Below are 16,038 nucleotides of genomic sequence, written 5' to 3'. Positions count from 1 at the left end.
ACGCAGCTGGGGAGAGAGCTGGGGTTGCCTATCCCCCAGAAAGAGGGGGGTTGGCTAGCGTAGCAAGCAGGGGCACAGCCCCCTAGTAAACTACAGAAAGAATAATTTGTTTGACTTTTCGAAGAAAACTAGGAAAATACACACAAAAACTACATTAAAAGAATGTTGCTCACGTTTAAGTCAAGAACCTGAACATTAGGAAATGCTAAATGTCAAGCTACCTGCACATCTTCAATTATGTTGCCCTTTGCATAGAGGATTATGATATAATCTTTAGTTACATGATCACACATCATCTGTTCTACTAGACCATGTCTATTTCAATACAAAGGATGAGTAATGAAAGAAATAGAAGGTAATAAGAGAAACGATGTTCTCTTGCATTTAAAGCACTGGGCTAGGACCAAGAGTCTGGTTGTGTTTGGGACTTTGCAACAGAATTCCTATGTGAGGTTAAACAAGGCTATCATAATTCACATGCATACAGGGGACAAATTAAGGTTTCGTGTGTAACCTTAATTCTGCCTTTCCTAATTTTGTAATGCTTGACATTCTGTAATGCTTGGCTAGCATAGCAAGCAGGGGCATAGCCCCCTAGTAAACTACAGAAAGAATATGTAATGTTCAAGTATTGCTGAATGTGCAGTATATTCTTAAAAACAGTATATACAGGCAGTCCCCGAGTTACGCGGATCCGACTTATGTCGGATCCGCAGTTACGAACGGGACCCTTCTGCAGACCAGGAGGATGGGGAGCAAAGCAGAGCAAAGCCGCGGAGCCCGAGGGCAGCAGGACAGCCACGGCGCGTCTGGGCTGTCCCGCTGCCCCCGTGCTCCGCGGCTTTGCTCTGGACGCCTGTGGTACAGCAGCTGGGGCGCTGCCGGTTGGTCCCGTAGCACCGCTCTGGGCGCTACTGGACCAACCCGGCAGCACCCCAGCTGCTCTGCGCCAGGCGTCCTGATTCAGCCTCTGCTGGTCAGTTTCAGCAGCGGCTGAATCAGGACGCCTGGGGCAGAGCAGCTTGGGTGCTGCTGGGTTGGTCCAGTAGCGCCGAGGAGCGGCGGCGCTACTGGACCAACCCAGCAGCACCCCAGCTGCTCTGCCCCAGGCGTCCCCAAGTCAGCCGCTGCTGAAACTGACCAGTGGCTGACTTGGGGATGCCTGGGGTTCTTAAGTTGAATCTGTATGCAAGTCAGAACTGGCATCCAGAGTCAGCCGCTGTTGAAACTGATCAGTTTCAGCAGCGGCTGAATCTGGACACCAGTTCCGACTTACATACAGATTCAACTTAAGAACAAACCTACAGTCCCTATCTTGTACGTAACCCGGGGACTGCCTGTAGTATACATTTAAAAACAGAAAAAGATAAAGCATTAGAGTTTGAGCATAGACAGATCATTAGCCCCTTAAACGCAGTATTTCCCACTGGAAATGCCACTGCCAACATGATGAATTAAAACAAAAAACAAACCGCTCAGATCCTACCCCCAACAAAGTAGATGAAAACTTGCCTCACCTAGCCTGACCATGCCTTCGCTAGGACCAGCAAGTGTAGGTTGGACACTACCTCCTCGGACCTCGGCTTCACAGTGGCTCTGACCTGTTCTAACATCACTACACAGCCCCGTGGTAGTGTTTATTTTACGACAGGGAATGCCTACCAGAAAAAGAAAAAGTTATTTTATCTCACCCCCTTTACTGTGGCAGGATAATTTATAAAACAGTTAATATACAAAGCACAATTAAAAATATTTAAATTCTTCTTATACGTCTAAGTCATCTTTCAGAGTTATCAAAAGGTGTTCTTGCATTTTATTCCCAAAACCAAATTTAGATGAATTGCTACAAAACTTAAACTAATAAGGTTTTACCAGGTTCATAAACAAATACCAGTTATCATAAAAGCTTTTAAATTAGTCTAGTGAGAAACCTATTAGCCAAGAATTAATTTAGGGTTACATTTAAAAGTCCAAGTAGATAGCTCACAGATATGATGCAATTACTGGATTAGTGTGTAGAAACTGAAACAATGCAATAACCATCCCTCTTCAGCAAATGTTAAATATAGTTTAACTTCTAGTGTAGACAGAACAAAATTGCCTTCTGTCACAGTGTAGAAAAAGGGGGTTCTTCCTTTCTACTTCATTAACTAAATCCATGATCACCAACCAGTCGATCGCGAGGCGTTCCAGGCCCTCGATTTCCCCCCACCCCCAAGAAGCCCCACTACCTACCTCAAGCAACAATGGAGGTAGTGGAAGCTTCCCACGGGGTGGATGGAAGTCCTGTAGCTGTGCGTCACTTCCAGGGGTTCCAGAAATGCACTCGCTGCTTCCTTGCCCCAAGTCTGTGGTGTGCCAAGAACTTACCAGGTAAGTACCTAGAGGCGCATGCTGGGACTTTCCTGCTCCGCAGGAGGAGGTAGTCAGGCTTGGAGGGGCCGTGCGATGGGGCTTCCTTCCTCTGAGGGAGGTGTGTGTGTGGGGGGGGAAGGGTTGGTCCCAAGGGGGTGCAAGCGCAGGCTTCCCTGCTGCGCGGGAGGGGGGAGTTGGGCCTGGAGGAGGCGTGCGACAGGGCTTTCCTCCTCTTGGGGGGAATCCTGGGAGGAGGCTGGTGCAGGGGACTCTCTGCCCCCACTGACACCCTGCCCCCTGCCACAGAACCCTGTACCCTGCCATCCCAGCACCCTGTTCCCTTTCCCCTGCCCCCGGCCACAGAACTCTCCCCACTGGCACCCTGTCCCCTACCCCAGCACCCACTGGCACCCTTCCCCAGTACCATGTCTCCTGCTCCCACCAGCACAGTCGGGGCCACATTTGGGGAGGGGGGGGGGGGAAGAGCCACCTTGGAGGATGTGTTTTTTTTTTTTTTTTGCGCATCTCACTTGTGTAGTCCCAACTGACTTTTGAGTCAGGGGTCACTGACCCACAGAGAACAGCTTCCCTGCCCTTCTCATAAATAAAGAAAATGCAGAAACTTTTTGTGTTTGACATAGTATTTTATTTAAAAATGAAATCTGGCTAACAAACCCCCAATTGGGGCCAAGCCCCCATCTGGCCACAGCATCATAACACTCCTGCACTCCCCCTTATCCCAGACCCTAGATCTGAGCCTATCATACACTGGAACCCCCTGCCCGAGCCCCTCACATACCCCAACCCATATTCCTGAACCCTCACATCCACAAGCCTGTGGCTTGCTTAGTACCCTAACCCTACATCTGACCCCAACACTGCCCAGCCTGGAGCCCCCTCCCCAAGCCAGCATCCCCTTCTCCACCTCCTCCTGCATCCAGATATCCTCCCAGAGCTTGCACACCTCACCCTTTCCCACACCCCTATATCAACCCAGTGAGGGTACGGCTAGACTGCAGGAGTTTTTCAGGATTCTGGAGGTATCCCAGAAAAACTCTTCTGCATCAGTGATGCATTTGTTGTTCCACTTTTTTTAAGTGGAAGAGCAAACATGCTCTTTTGGTCACCCCTATATTCCTCTTTCCACGAGGAATAAGGGGGCTTCCAAAAGAAGGGGTTTTTCTGACATTTGGTCCAGTCTAGATAGGCCAAATGTTGGAAAAACCTCTTCCTACAGAAGAATTGGAGGGAAAAAAAAAACCAGCAGCAGCAGCATAAGGGTTGGGGATAGCAAGTGATGGAGAGGAGGATAATGGAGAGGGTGAGGCTTCAAGGAAGGGGCCAGGCGGTAGATCTTGGCTTGTTCTGTCATTTAAAAAGTGATCTTGGGTGTAAAAAGGTTGGAGATCACTGAACTAAATAATTCTCAAATGTGGCCTCCATATCTGCATGCAATTAGGTATGTAAATAACAACTGAATTAGTTAACTGGTTAACTGATTAAACTTGTAATGTTTAACTGATTAGCTGCCTGTCTGGCTTGGGTCGCTCTGGCATGGGGCGGGGTCCTACTGGCCTGCATGAGCCAAGTCAGGCCGGCCAGGATCAGAGCATGTGCAGTACCCCCTCCTACCTGCCCTGCCCACCTGGGGCCAGAATAGTGCTGGGCCATCCTACCCCACGGGGCTGAGGTTACACCAGGCTGCTTATACTATAAGCCATGTTCCAGGAGGCCTTAACAAAAACCAGTAAGCTTATTGCTTAACCATTTAAACAGTTAAACTCTTACATTCCTACATGCATCCACTAGTGGATTATTCTGCAGCCATGACAGCCTCCAAAGTCTGGATGAAGATTGGGGCAGGAGCAAAGCAGTGGCCCCTCCCCACAGCACACAGCTGTTGCTCCTGAATGGGCAGTGAGATGCACTGCCTTCATGTTAGTGCTGGCACTGCCAGAAGGGATCAGGCATTCTACAACACAGTCTCCTCAGAGGCTCAGGACAGCACCTCCAAAGACAAAGGGCAAAGTGTATGAAGACTGGAGGCAACTGCAACATTCACTCACTGGAGAGTTTACCTGAGCAGCTCTTCCACTTCCACCTGACTGGGGCATGAGGAGCCTGGGACTTCACAAGTAACTGGTGAGTGCCTGACCCACCTTCCTGAGGGCAGGCTCTTACCAAAGGGTCACAGGAGTCAGAGTCAGAGACATGGATTGATTCTTCCCCCATCTGGTGCTGCACTTGCTATCTGAAGTTGTTCTAGCTACTTCAGCAGCTCAAGATCTCCAGGCTGCTGCAGGACTTGGCAGCCACCCAGCAAGGATAAGGAGGTACTGCTCCATGATCACTACAGCTCAAGAGCAAAGTCTGGATGTGCTGAATGGGGAGCTCAACTTCCTACTACCTTCCCAATGCATAAATAAGTTATAATGGTTTGGATATGCATATGTTCTTTTTGTTTTTTCATAAAGTATTTTATGAAAAACTGTCAGAGAGGCCACCTGCAAGAGCTGGTGGCCATTCTGAGACTGTCAACCATTTGTTGAGAGAACCCCTTCATGTCATCATTGGCTCATGATAATTCTATGCTAGCAACTGTTGTCAGTAGGAAAATTAGCCTACTTGTAGTTAAGACTCAAGGCATTAGCTGAGCTGTTAAAACAACTGTGGCTACCTCCCCACTGTCAGAGCCTTTCCAAATTGCCAGTCTTTACTTGCAGTGAGTAACGCTGCAGGTAGCAACTTCTGGTGGAGAAAGGCTCTGGTAACAGGGAGCTGCCACAGCATTACTCCTCTGCTGGAGCTTTTTCCTTCAGCAGGAAAAGTATGGGTGGCGAGCAGCATAGGTCAGGGATGGCTCCCCAAACAGCCTGGTCAACCTAACGCACTCTGCCTCCAGATCCACTCCTGCCTGCTTCCAGTTCCCTTCTCAGCACTTGTCCATGACTGAAAGGTTAGGGCAGGCAGTGTGGGGTCAGTATTCACAATGCTGGAGGTTCACGGGGGTGGGAGGGAGGCTAGACATTCATGAGGGGGCAGCAGTGGTGTATGTGTGTGTGTGCGCGCGCGCGCACACACACTTTGGGCTCCAATGAGGAGAGGAGGAGTGGAAGGAAAAGAACAGTTACTTACCTGTAACTGTTGTTCTTCGAGATATCTTGCTCATGTCCATTCGAATTAGGTGTGCGCACCGCGTGCACAGCGTCTCCGGAGCATTTTCCCTAGCGGTACCCGTAGTGCTGCCAGGGCATCCCCTGGAGTGGCACCACTATGGCGGAGCATAAGTACCCCTGCCGATGCTCCCCCACCTCAGTTCCTTCTTGCCGGACACTCCGATGAAGGAAAGGTGGTGGGGGGGGGGGAATCGAATGGACATGAGCAACACATCTCGAAGAACAACAGTTACAGGTAAGCAACCGTTCTTTTCTTCGAGTGGTTGCTCATGTCCATTCCAATCAGGTGACTTCCAAGTTAACCCCACTTTACGGAGGAGGGGTCGGAGCACCCAGAAAGAGAAGTCCATGAAAGTTGAACAACCCAAACATATTTATTCAAACAACAGAACACAGAGAACTGTTAAAAAAAAGTGCAACGTTGCACAGAAAAACAAAACATTTATAACACGGAGCTGAGGACCGCAGAACCCAACCCTGCATCCTCCCTGGCCTGCTGTGTCAGCGCATAGTGTGCTGTAAAGGTATGCACTGATGACCACGAGACCGCCCTGCAGATTTCAGTAACTGGAACCTGCACCCCAAAAGCTACAAAGGACACCTGTGCCCTAGTGGAATGTGCTGTAACCCGGGGCGGGACCTTCCTGGCCAGGACATAACACTCCCTGATACACCCCGCGACCCAATTGGACAACCTCTAGGTCGAGATAGGGAGCCCTTTCATTCTGTCCGCAAAAGCAACAAACAGTTGTGTGGACTTACGAAAGGGTTTAGTTCTATCGACATAGAAGGCTAACTCCTGCCTAGCATCTAGAGAGTGGAGCACTTGCTCCCTAGGAGAGGCATGGGGCTTTGGAAAGAAAAATGGGAGGTAAATTTCTTGGTACAGATGGAACGGTGACACCACCTTGGGTAGAAAAGCCGGGTGAGGATGGAGCCTCACATTATTCTCCGAGAACACTAGGTAGGGCGGGTTTACAGTTAGCACCCTCAGCTCGGAGACCCTGCGAGCCAATGTAATGGCTACAATGAACGCAACCTTCATAGAGAGGTGCTTCAAAGAGCATGTGGCCAGCGGGTCAAAGGGGGGGGGCGACACAAGTCTAGACAACATGAGGTTAAGGTTCCAAGCAAGGAGAGGGGGTCTAACTGAGGGGTACAACTTAGCCAAACCCTTAAGGAACCTTTTGACCACAGGGTCAGAGAATAGAGAGACTCCTGCCGATCCAACATGGCAGATGGAGAGTGATGCCACATGGACTTTGATAGAAGAGGTAGAGAGCCCACTGGACCGGAGTTCGAAAAGGTAGTCCAGATCGGACAGGACAGGTGCACAGGATGGGTGCACCCCCCTTCTGGACGCCCAAGACAAGAACCACCACCACTTGGCTGCGTAGGACCACCTGGTAGTTGGTTTACTGCTACCTAGTAGCACAATCTGCACCTCCTGGGAACATTCCCTTTCTGGTTGCATCAGCCACGGATAAACCAGGCCATGAGGTGGAGAGAGCTGAGATTCAGGTGAACCATGAGCCCCCTGTCCCAAGGCTGGGTCAGGAGATCCCAAACTGGCGGGAGCATTATAGACTTCTTGCTGAGCATATCCACCAGGATAGGGAACCAGAACTGCCTGGGCCACCGAGGGGCTATCAGGATGACCATGGACCTGAAGATCTTGACCCTGGTTAGAACCCTGGGAATTAGGGGAAACGGTGGGAATGCATAGAGGATGCCCACCGGCCACGGCACGGTCATGGCATTTCCCCTGGAGTGGTCCCCCAGCCCCAACAGGGAGCAGTAACTCTGGCAGTTGGTGCTGTGTGCCGAAGCAGAACAGGTCTACTAGGGGACACCACCACCTGTGGAAGACCAGATGAAGGGCCGAATCCTTGAGGGACCATTCGTGGGTTCTGAAGGACCTGCTCAGAGCATCGGCCAGCAAATTTTTGCACCCCAGCAGGTATTCTGCCTGCAAAAAAATTTATTGTGCGCTATGCACAGGTCCCACAGCCACAAAGCCTCGCGACAGAAGGGAGGCGACCGGGCTCCCCACGCCTGCTGATATAGAACACAGCCATTGTGTGGTCCACGCGCACCAGGACGGAGCAGCATGACAGCTGTGTCTCGCAAGCTCTCCTGACTGCCTTGAGCTCCCAGATATTTATATATAGGGCCCACTCTGCAGGGGTATGTCTACACTACCCCCCTAGTTCGAACTAGGGGGGGTAATGTAGTCATACGGAGTTGCAAATGAAGCCCGGAACGTGGTGTACAGCAAGTTCGGATTAGGAAGCCTAATCCAAACTAGCTAGTTAGTGCCGCGTGTAGCCGCGCAGCACGCAGTCCGAACTAGCCGGCATTTAAAAATGGCGCCGGCCGGCTTCATGCAAATGAAGCCCGGGAAATTCAAATCCTGGGCTTCATTTGCAACTCCGTATGACTACATTACCCCCCCTAGTTCGAACTAAGGGGGTAGTGTAGACATACCCCAGGGGACCACAAGCCCTGGGTCCTGTGATGCCCCAGGTGCGCTCCCCAACTCAGGTCCGAAACGTCTGAGCAGTGTCACCGGAGGGGTGAAGTACAGTAAACGGAAGCCCACTGCTCACCAGAGCCTCCTGAGTCCACCACTGTAAGGAGGCAATTACCGCTGGAAGCACCGTGAGAACCATGTCCCAGAGACCCCTGGACTGGTTGAACACCTTCGCTAACCAGTCCTGCAGCGATCTGAGCCTCATTCGAGCATGGCGTACCGCATAAGTGCATGCTGCCATGTGTCCCATCAGTCTCGAGCAGACTCGGGCGGTCGTAATGGGGAACCGGGTTAACTCCGAGACCAGCTCCACTATGGCCAGAAATCTGTTCCTGGGGAGGAGTGCTCTCGCCACCCTGGCATCCAAGAGCCTCCACAAATCGAGGCACTGAGAGGGAGTCAACGATGACTTTTCCTCGTTCAGCATGAGAGCTAGTCTTAAGAAGAGAGTCCTTATAAGGGAAACATGAGCCACCACTTGTTCGTAGGATCGACCACAAATTAGCCAGTCGTCTAGATACGGAAAGATGTGTATCCCCTTTTTGCGCAGGAATGCCGCAACGACCTACATGCAGTTTGTGAAGACCCTGGGTGCTGTTGAAAGTCCAAAGGGGAGCACCGTAGACTGGAAGTGACAGCAGGACACTATAAAGCAGAGAAACCTCCTGTGGCTGGGTCTTACTGCCACATGGAAGTAAGCGTCCTTGAGAGCGAGAGTTGCGTACCAGTCTCCTAACTGTAATACTGGGATAACAGAGGCCAGGGTTACCATTCTGAACTTGGATTTCACCACCATCTTGTTGAGGTCCTTGAGGTCTAGAATGGGAAAAACCCCACCCTTGAGTTTTGGAACAATAAAATACCAGGAATAAAACTCCTTGCCCCTTAAGTGTGAAGGGACCCTCTCTACCGCTCGCTATTGGAGAAGCGATAACACCTCCTGGCGGAGAATGCCTTCGTGAGAGGTGTCCCTGAAAAGGGATGGGGCAGGCAGGTTGGAAGGGAACGAGCCCAGGAAAGGGATAGTAAAGCCATCCCTGACTATTCTCAGAACCCAGGCGTCGGTGGTGATTTCTGCCCAGGCACGGGCAAAGTGGGATAACCTGGCCCCAAACAGGGGGCTGGGGGAAACTGGTGCGCAACGCTCTAGAGGACCGTCAAAACGGGTGCTTGGACTGTTGAGGGGGGCCCTGACCAACCCCACGGGGGTTGTCCCCTTTCGGGCGGCGACAAGGAGCTCTGGATGCAGACGGGGCCGCAGCCGCCCCTGTCCCCACTGGAAGCGCGAGGACAGCGTCTCCAGTAATCCCCATGGAGGACCTGGGACTGCATTCTGCCCTGTTGTCTGTAGGGAAGCTGACGTCACTGAGGAGCCGGCGTGTGGACTCCCAAGGACCAGAGAGTGGATCTTGAGTGTATGGAGCCTTGAGTCAGCATGCTCGGAGAACAACACTTTGCCATCAAAGGACAGGTCCTGAATAGTAGTCTGGACATCAGGAGGTATTCCAGACACCTGCAGCTAGGCACCACGACGCATAACTACACCCAACGCCATGGTACGGGCTGCAGAGTCAACAGCATCCAGGGAAGCCTGAAGAGCCGTGTGGGTGATAGTTCTGCCCTCTGTGGTCATAGCCCCAAACTCTTGACGCGCCTTGGTGGGGAGTTTATCTTTGAACTTATCCATCACCTGCTATGTGTTATAGGAGTATCAACTCAGCATTGCTTGCTGGTTAGCAATGCAGAGTTGCACCCCACCAGTGGCATATACCTTACGCCCCATTAAACAGAGGTGTTTGGGTTCCCTAGCCTACAGGGACGGCCCCGATTATGGAAGCCTCTCCTTCTGGGCCGCGGCCAGGACAACCAAGGACCCCGGGACAGGCTGGGAATATAGGTGCTCGTGCCCCAACTGCAGGACATAACAGCACCTCTTGTCTGTTACACATGCGAATGATCACGCTGGTGCCGGGAACAGGATCTATGCTGTGACAAAGCCCTCGAGGATCCCGATCTGAAAGAGCCCACATCCAAATCTGAAGAGTAATCAGACTCTGGCCAGTGGCCAGGGGGGCATCGATGACGAGTACCCAGTCACCATCCGGGGGGGGGGGGGGGCGTGAACATGGTCATGGATTCTGGCTTGCTCGCATGCATGCGGTGAGGTCGTACAGGTGCTGGAGCCAGAAAGACAGGCTTCGGGCCTGACTATGGTGCCGACACGGTGCACATGGACTACGGTGCGGAGGTCGGTGTCGGTTGCAAGCACGGAACTGCAGAGTCCAACTGCCCCAGAGCTGGCGCCCCTATCGGTGCCGCCATGGGCGCCATGGTGGGTAGGACTGAAGGGGCCAGAGCCGTGGTGGCCGCCCTAGAAGGGATCGGCGGCACCAGCAATGGTGGTACCGGCATGGCCCACGGGGCCGATGCCGGTACTTGCAGCGGTGCCAAAACTTGCAGTGGTGCCGAAGAGGCTGGTGCCAATGACTGCAGCGGCACCCCGGGCAAGAGGCCCGGTGCCAGTCCTTCTGATGGTGCCATTGATGGTGCCACAAGGCCTGAGTAATACGGCACTGGCGCAGCTAAGACCAGTTCCGGGAAAGGTCCCAGCACCGAGGGAGGTCAAGTCCAATCAAGCGCCGGGTGAGGCCTGGCAGCCTGTGCTGAGACTGGCAATGACAGAGGTAAGCGGTACTGGTCCCACAGCATACGTGACTGGTGCCAACCGATCCAACCAGTGTGGAGGAGAAACCGGTGCCAACATGGCTCCCGGCATAGAAGACTTCAGCCTCTCCGCCTCAACAGACGACGGAGGGGAGGTATTGAGGCTGATCAAGTCCTGCGCCACCTCAAAAGTGTCCGGCATCGAGGGATGATGCGAGGGTAGCTGACCCGGACTGGATGGTCGGCCTGCTCGCTTCCGCCGCACAACAGCACTTGGCGATGTCTGCACCGGCGACTCGAAGCAATGGTGTAGGCCCGACCTGGACTTCTGGCTCAGAGACCTACCCCACGAAGTCTTTAGTTTCTTCGTCGCTGGGGAATGAGAACGGTGCCGAGCCCTCGGTACCGAAGTCCACGCACGGGATGGGGTGTTGCGCGTCAACACCGGCGCACTGCGCACCGTGGAGTGGCCAGTGGGTGCTGGTTGTAGAGCTGCCTCCATGAGGAGAAGCTTCAAACACGATTCTTGCTCCCTCTTCGTGCGCAGCTTGAACGACTTGCAGATCTTACTGGCATCTGCTAAGTGGCCCTTACCCAAACACTTTAAGCAGCTATCGTGAGGGTCTCCCTTAGGCACGAACTTAGCGCATACTGCGCAAGCCTTAAAGCCTTACAGCCCTGGCATTCCTCACCCACGGGGGGAGGGGGGGGAGGGGGAAAGGAAAACAAAGAACTCGCTAACTAATTAAAACTATTTATAACGCTACAATGACCATCCTGAGCAGTAAGAAAGAACTGAGGTGGAGGAGCACTGGCAGGGGTACTTATGCTCCGCCATAGTGGCGCCACTCCAGAGGGCATCCTTGCCGGCACTACGGGTACCGCTAGGGAAAATGTTCCGGAGACGCGGTGCACACACCTGATTCGAATGGACATGAGCATCACTCGAAGAAGAAAGGGATGGGTCCTCAGGCAGAGGGGGCATGTTGGAGGCTAGCCTCCTCCAATAGTTTGTTCACCCATCACTCATGGGGAAAAGATTGCAGTGAGACGATATAAACAAAAACAGCAGTGTAAATAGGAGGGGCATTGCTTAAGCATATAGAGGGCAGTATAGGTATATACCCTAAAGTCCAGATGTGTCTACTCCATATGCTTAAGCAGTACAATCACTATCTACACTGCTATTTATACCCATGCTACAGCAGTGCATATATGGAAAAGGCTGCTCTAAGTGTAGACACAACCTTAAAATTACAGCCTCTATCATCAATAGTAATTGTTCATCCAGACTGGAAGATAAAATGACGACTCCAAGCTGACAGACTTATATAGTTCAGATTTATATAAGGCAATGGATTGGAAGTGGTATATGAAATTCACAGTAAGCAAAAACAAGTAGTACCTGGTGGTGGCAGGTAGCCATGAAAAAGAACACTGCCACATGATGAGCGTTCCAGCTCTTCACATAAGAGTAGTCTTCTTACTAAACAAGATACATATATTAACATCAAAAGCAAAGAACTTCAATGAAGTTTTATTTTCTAAGAGGTTGATAAGATTTGAAAATATCTGCTTGAATACTGTCAACTTCAGCACAAATAAGTTCAGCTCATAATTGTTCCAAATGTTAGAATCACAAAATTATTATTATGGAAGTGCCACAATTAGGAACCACATAACTTTAATGCAAATAGTTACCTAAAGGAGTGATTCCATAAAATTCAGCTTCATGCCTGAGAACATTAATACTCACTCCCCTGGGGGGAAAAAAAAAACAAAGAAAGGAAAGCAATGCCTTGAAAATACAATTTTTTCCTTTAAAAAAAAAATCAAATATTTTTTTCCAAAGCTAGATATTATATCTTGGAGGGTTGTAAAGCAAAAACTAGAAATATGAATTTCCACAAAAAATATCAAACCCCTAAACTTCCCGAAGCACCTTTTTAGTAACTTAACACAGTATTTCCACTCCAGAGTTGGACTCAGTCTGTAGCTAGAGATACAGTATCTTTCTGGGTACGGATTACTTCAACAAAAAATCCGATTAAAATGTATTGTACTAAAATGGCTTAAAAATACATAATTTTATTTTATACTTTTATTCCGTCACTTGCATGAAACATTAAGCTAAGGAAATAGGACCTGAGTCTACAGATTAGACTGTACTAGTAAAGGACTTACAAAGTATCAGTCAAATCCCAGTCACATGACAGAACATCCAATTGATCAGTTGAATCAGAAAACTCCTCTCAGAGGATTTTAAAATTCCTACCCATGTGAACTATACTTAGAAGGATTTTTAGAAGAATTAGAACTTCTTACCGTAAGTCTAGCTCTTTTGTACGAAGAAAATTTAAGATGGGTGCAAATGCCGCTGGATCTCTATCAATAAATATCTACAAATAAAAATAGTTAAGTTATTCTTCTTGCCTTAAGAGTTAGCTTTTAAATAACTATATTACCTAGATAAAAATCACTTTCAGAACACTCTTTTGAGGTGCCCATCAATTTCCAGGCCCATTATGGTATCCAGAATTTGGCCGTGTGAGGCACTCAGCTAACAAGGATTAGCCCAGAATATTTAGAGACAAATAAAGCAAGAAGTGTCTTCTATATTTTCCCTACATAGGATATGTCTACACAGCCATTAAAATTAGGGATGTTAAATATCAAGTAATAAACTAATCGAATAGTCGATGCATTGTGCATCGTCTATTGGATTAGTCGATAGGGCGCCTCCACCTCTGAAGTGTAGTAACAGCCCTACACTGTTTCTACACTTCAAAGGTGAAAGCACCACATGGAGCTAAGGATCAGCTGAGGACACCCCCTCTGATCTTGGGCTTCATGCGGCGTTGCCGCTTTGAAACACCATGGGGAGCCCAGCGTCAGGCTGCACACAGCATTTCAAAGTGGCAGTATCACATGGAACCCGGGATCAGCAAGAGAGTCCCCAGCTGCCTCCAGGCTCCACGTGGCACTGCCGCTTTGAAACCCCGCATGCAGCCTGATGCTGGGCTCCCACAGAATTTCAAATAAGCAGTGCCTCATGGAGCGGGGGATCAGCAGGGGAGTCCCTTGCACATCCCAGGCTCCACTAGGGATGTTAAATATCAGTTAATTTAATAGTTGAGTAACCTCATGAATTTTTTATTGGTTAGTCGACTATTCTATAGTCCCCAGGGGTGAGGCCAGCAGCCACTGTATCAGAGGCAGCAGTGCAGGGTGCCAGGCAAGAGCAGGTCCATGAGGGGAGCCGGTTTAAAAACCGGCTCCCCTTCTGGACCTGCTGCCTGTTGCCCAGTGCTGCTGCCACTGATAAAGAGGCAGCAGCATGGGGTGGCAGCAGCCTCTGTTTAAAGGGGAGGGTGAATTTAAGCTCCTAGACCCAGCAGGAGCCAGAACTGAGCCGGGCTGCTGGCCAGCCTGCTGGCCAGCCTGCAAAAAATGTATTGGTAAGGGTGGGGGGAGGGAAATGTGTAGACTATAGCATTAACCTATAAGCTTTTGCTTATTGGTTAATCAACTACACTATTACATCTCTAGGCTCCACGCGACGCTGTTGCTTTGAAACGCCATGTGCAGCCTGGGGACACCCCAGCTGGCGGTGCAGCGCTGCATTGAGCCAGGTCTGGTGCCAGGCTCCAGATGGCACTGCTGCTTTGAAGTACCTCCTGCTCTTTCCCCGCCTTGCTGCCTCTTTCTGAAAGAGGCAGCGGGGGGGGGGGGGGGGGCGGGAAGAGGGAGGGAGACAGGGAGAAGAAACTAGTTGACTAGACTGTCAACTATCCAATAAGCAAATGCTTATTGGATAATCGACTAGTTATTCACCTCCCTAATTAAAACCCACTGCTGGCCCATTTCAGCAGACTGGGGCTTGGACTGCCAGGCTGTTTAATTGCAGTGTAGAGTTTTGGGTTCAAACTGCATACTGAAGTCTGGAACCCTTCCATCTTGTAAGTCCTAAACCATGGGTTGCAGCCCAAGCTTAAAGTCTACCCTGCAATCCAAGCCAGCTGGCAAGGGCCAGACATGAATGCAGTGTAAACATATTCATAGATTACACAATGCAGCTCTGACTCTTAAACACCACCCTCCCCCAACACACACACACAGTCTTATATACCCCCCCCCCCCCCCCCGACACACACACACTGCAAGCAGAGCTTTACCTGGAAGGAGAGAAGTGACAGATTTCATCAAGTCCAGTAGGGACTTTGCTACCGATTTTACGTAGAAGGGACTCAGATATTAAGGAGATGAACAGCAATATAAATCTCTAGAATAGACTGAAATTTTGCAAGTCTATCTGTAAAGATTGAAATTGTGTGCAACTCTTTCATGAGCAAGAAAAATATAATTCATCATTGTCATCACAAATGCAATCTTTTAAGTTCAAGAATGAAGTTGTGTGTGCTTGGTCTAGTATAATTTTTTTTAAAGTGTAAGCCTGCCCATCCATCATTGCTATGAGTTTAGTTTATAAGTCTGATTAATGGAAAAAAGTTTATTTGTATATGAAGTATCACACATTATTCAATGTAGATGCGAAAGACTGTTATAGCTACTTTGTAATGTTTTTTGTTTATATTAAATCTAGCAAAACTTTCAAAGTCATAGAAAGGCTCAACTATTAGAGAGCCAGATGGATGAGGTAATATTTTTATTGAACCAACTTCTCTCAGTGAGAAGCTTCCAAGCCAGAACTTTTAGTGTCTAGCAAAATAATAAATGTAAGTTACCAGGCTCACATGAAAATGTTGTGCAGGTTTCCTTTGAAGATGAAGAATGATAGGTCAGATATAGATTGATAGCTTTGTCAAAAGTGTTCACCCATAAAGGCATTGTATTTATGTCTTGCTACAACAATCTACCCAGCCCCTTTTTTTGTCCTATAACTGCAGAAGTGTTAACCAGCCACTTACCTTAGAATAGTCTCTTATAATTTGTGCAAACTGTTTATGCTAAATAACCTGTTCCACTTCGCAATTTGTTGTGACAGTGGGAATAACTTTCCCAAATATTGAACGTGTGACTAGAAAGCTTCTGAAGTTGATTCAATAAAAGATATTACCTCACCAATCTTGTCTCTAATATTCTGAGACCAACACAGCTTTAGAGACACTGCATACTTTGCATACTAAACTTTGTAAGTTAAGAATATCTTTTCTGATTATGGCTCTCTCAGTTTAAAAGTGTTAGTTTTAAAAAAACTGAGCAAAAAAAGCAATTACAGTAAACTTCCGATAATCCAGCACCTTTAGGACCCATGGGGTGCCAGATTATCAGATATGCCGGACTATCGGA

General features: G+C 49.4%; 2 protein-coding genes across 3 annotated transcripts in view; one reads left to right on the top strand and one right to left on the bottom strand.

The window, feature by feature from the left end:
• Positions 1-16,038, bottom strand: part of KCTD3 (potassium channel tetramerization domain containing 3) — a 76,641-nt gene that overhangs the window by 44,100 nt on the left and 16,503 nt on the right. For both annotated transcript variants that reach the window (XM_006137347.4, XM_006137346.4), the window contains exons 4-7: positions 13,054-13,127; positions 12,430-12,488; positions 12,134-12,214; positions 1,518-1,658 (exon numbers count right to left, since the gene is read on the bottom strand). In XM_006137347.4, coding sequence (XP_006137409.2) covers positions 1,518-1,658; positions 12,134-12,214; positions 12,430-12,488; positions 13,054-13,127 — 355 coding nt within the window. The remainder of the gene's footprint in view (positions 1-1,517; positions 1,659-12,133; positions 12,215-12,429; positions 12,489-13,053; positions 13,128-16,038) is intronic.
• The window catches only part of LOC102451796 (usherin), a 265,927-nt gene that overhangs the window by 239,759 nt on the left and 10,130 nt on the right, over positions 1-16,038 (top strand). The gene's annotated exons all lie outside the window — the stretch shown is intronic.

Source organism: Pelodiscus sinensis, chromosome 3 (assembly GCF_049634645.1).
Source record: "Pelodiscus sinensis isolate JC-2024 chromosome 3, ASM4963464v1, whole genome shotgun sequence".
In the NCBI taxonomy this organism is placed as follows: Eukaryota; Metazoa; Chordata; order Testudines; family Trionychidae; genus Pelodiscus; species Pelodiscus sinensis.
Note: the sequence above shows the minus strand (reverse complement) of the source record. Positions and strands in the feature narration are given on the sequence as shown.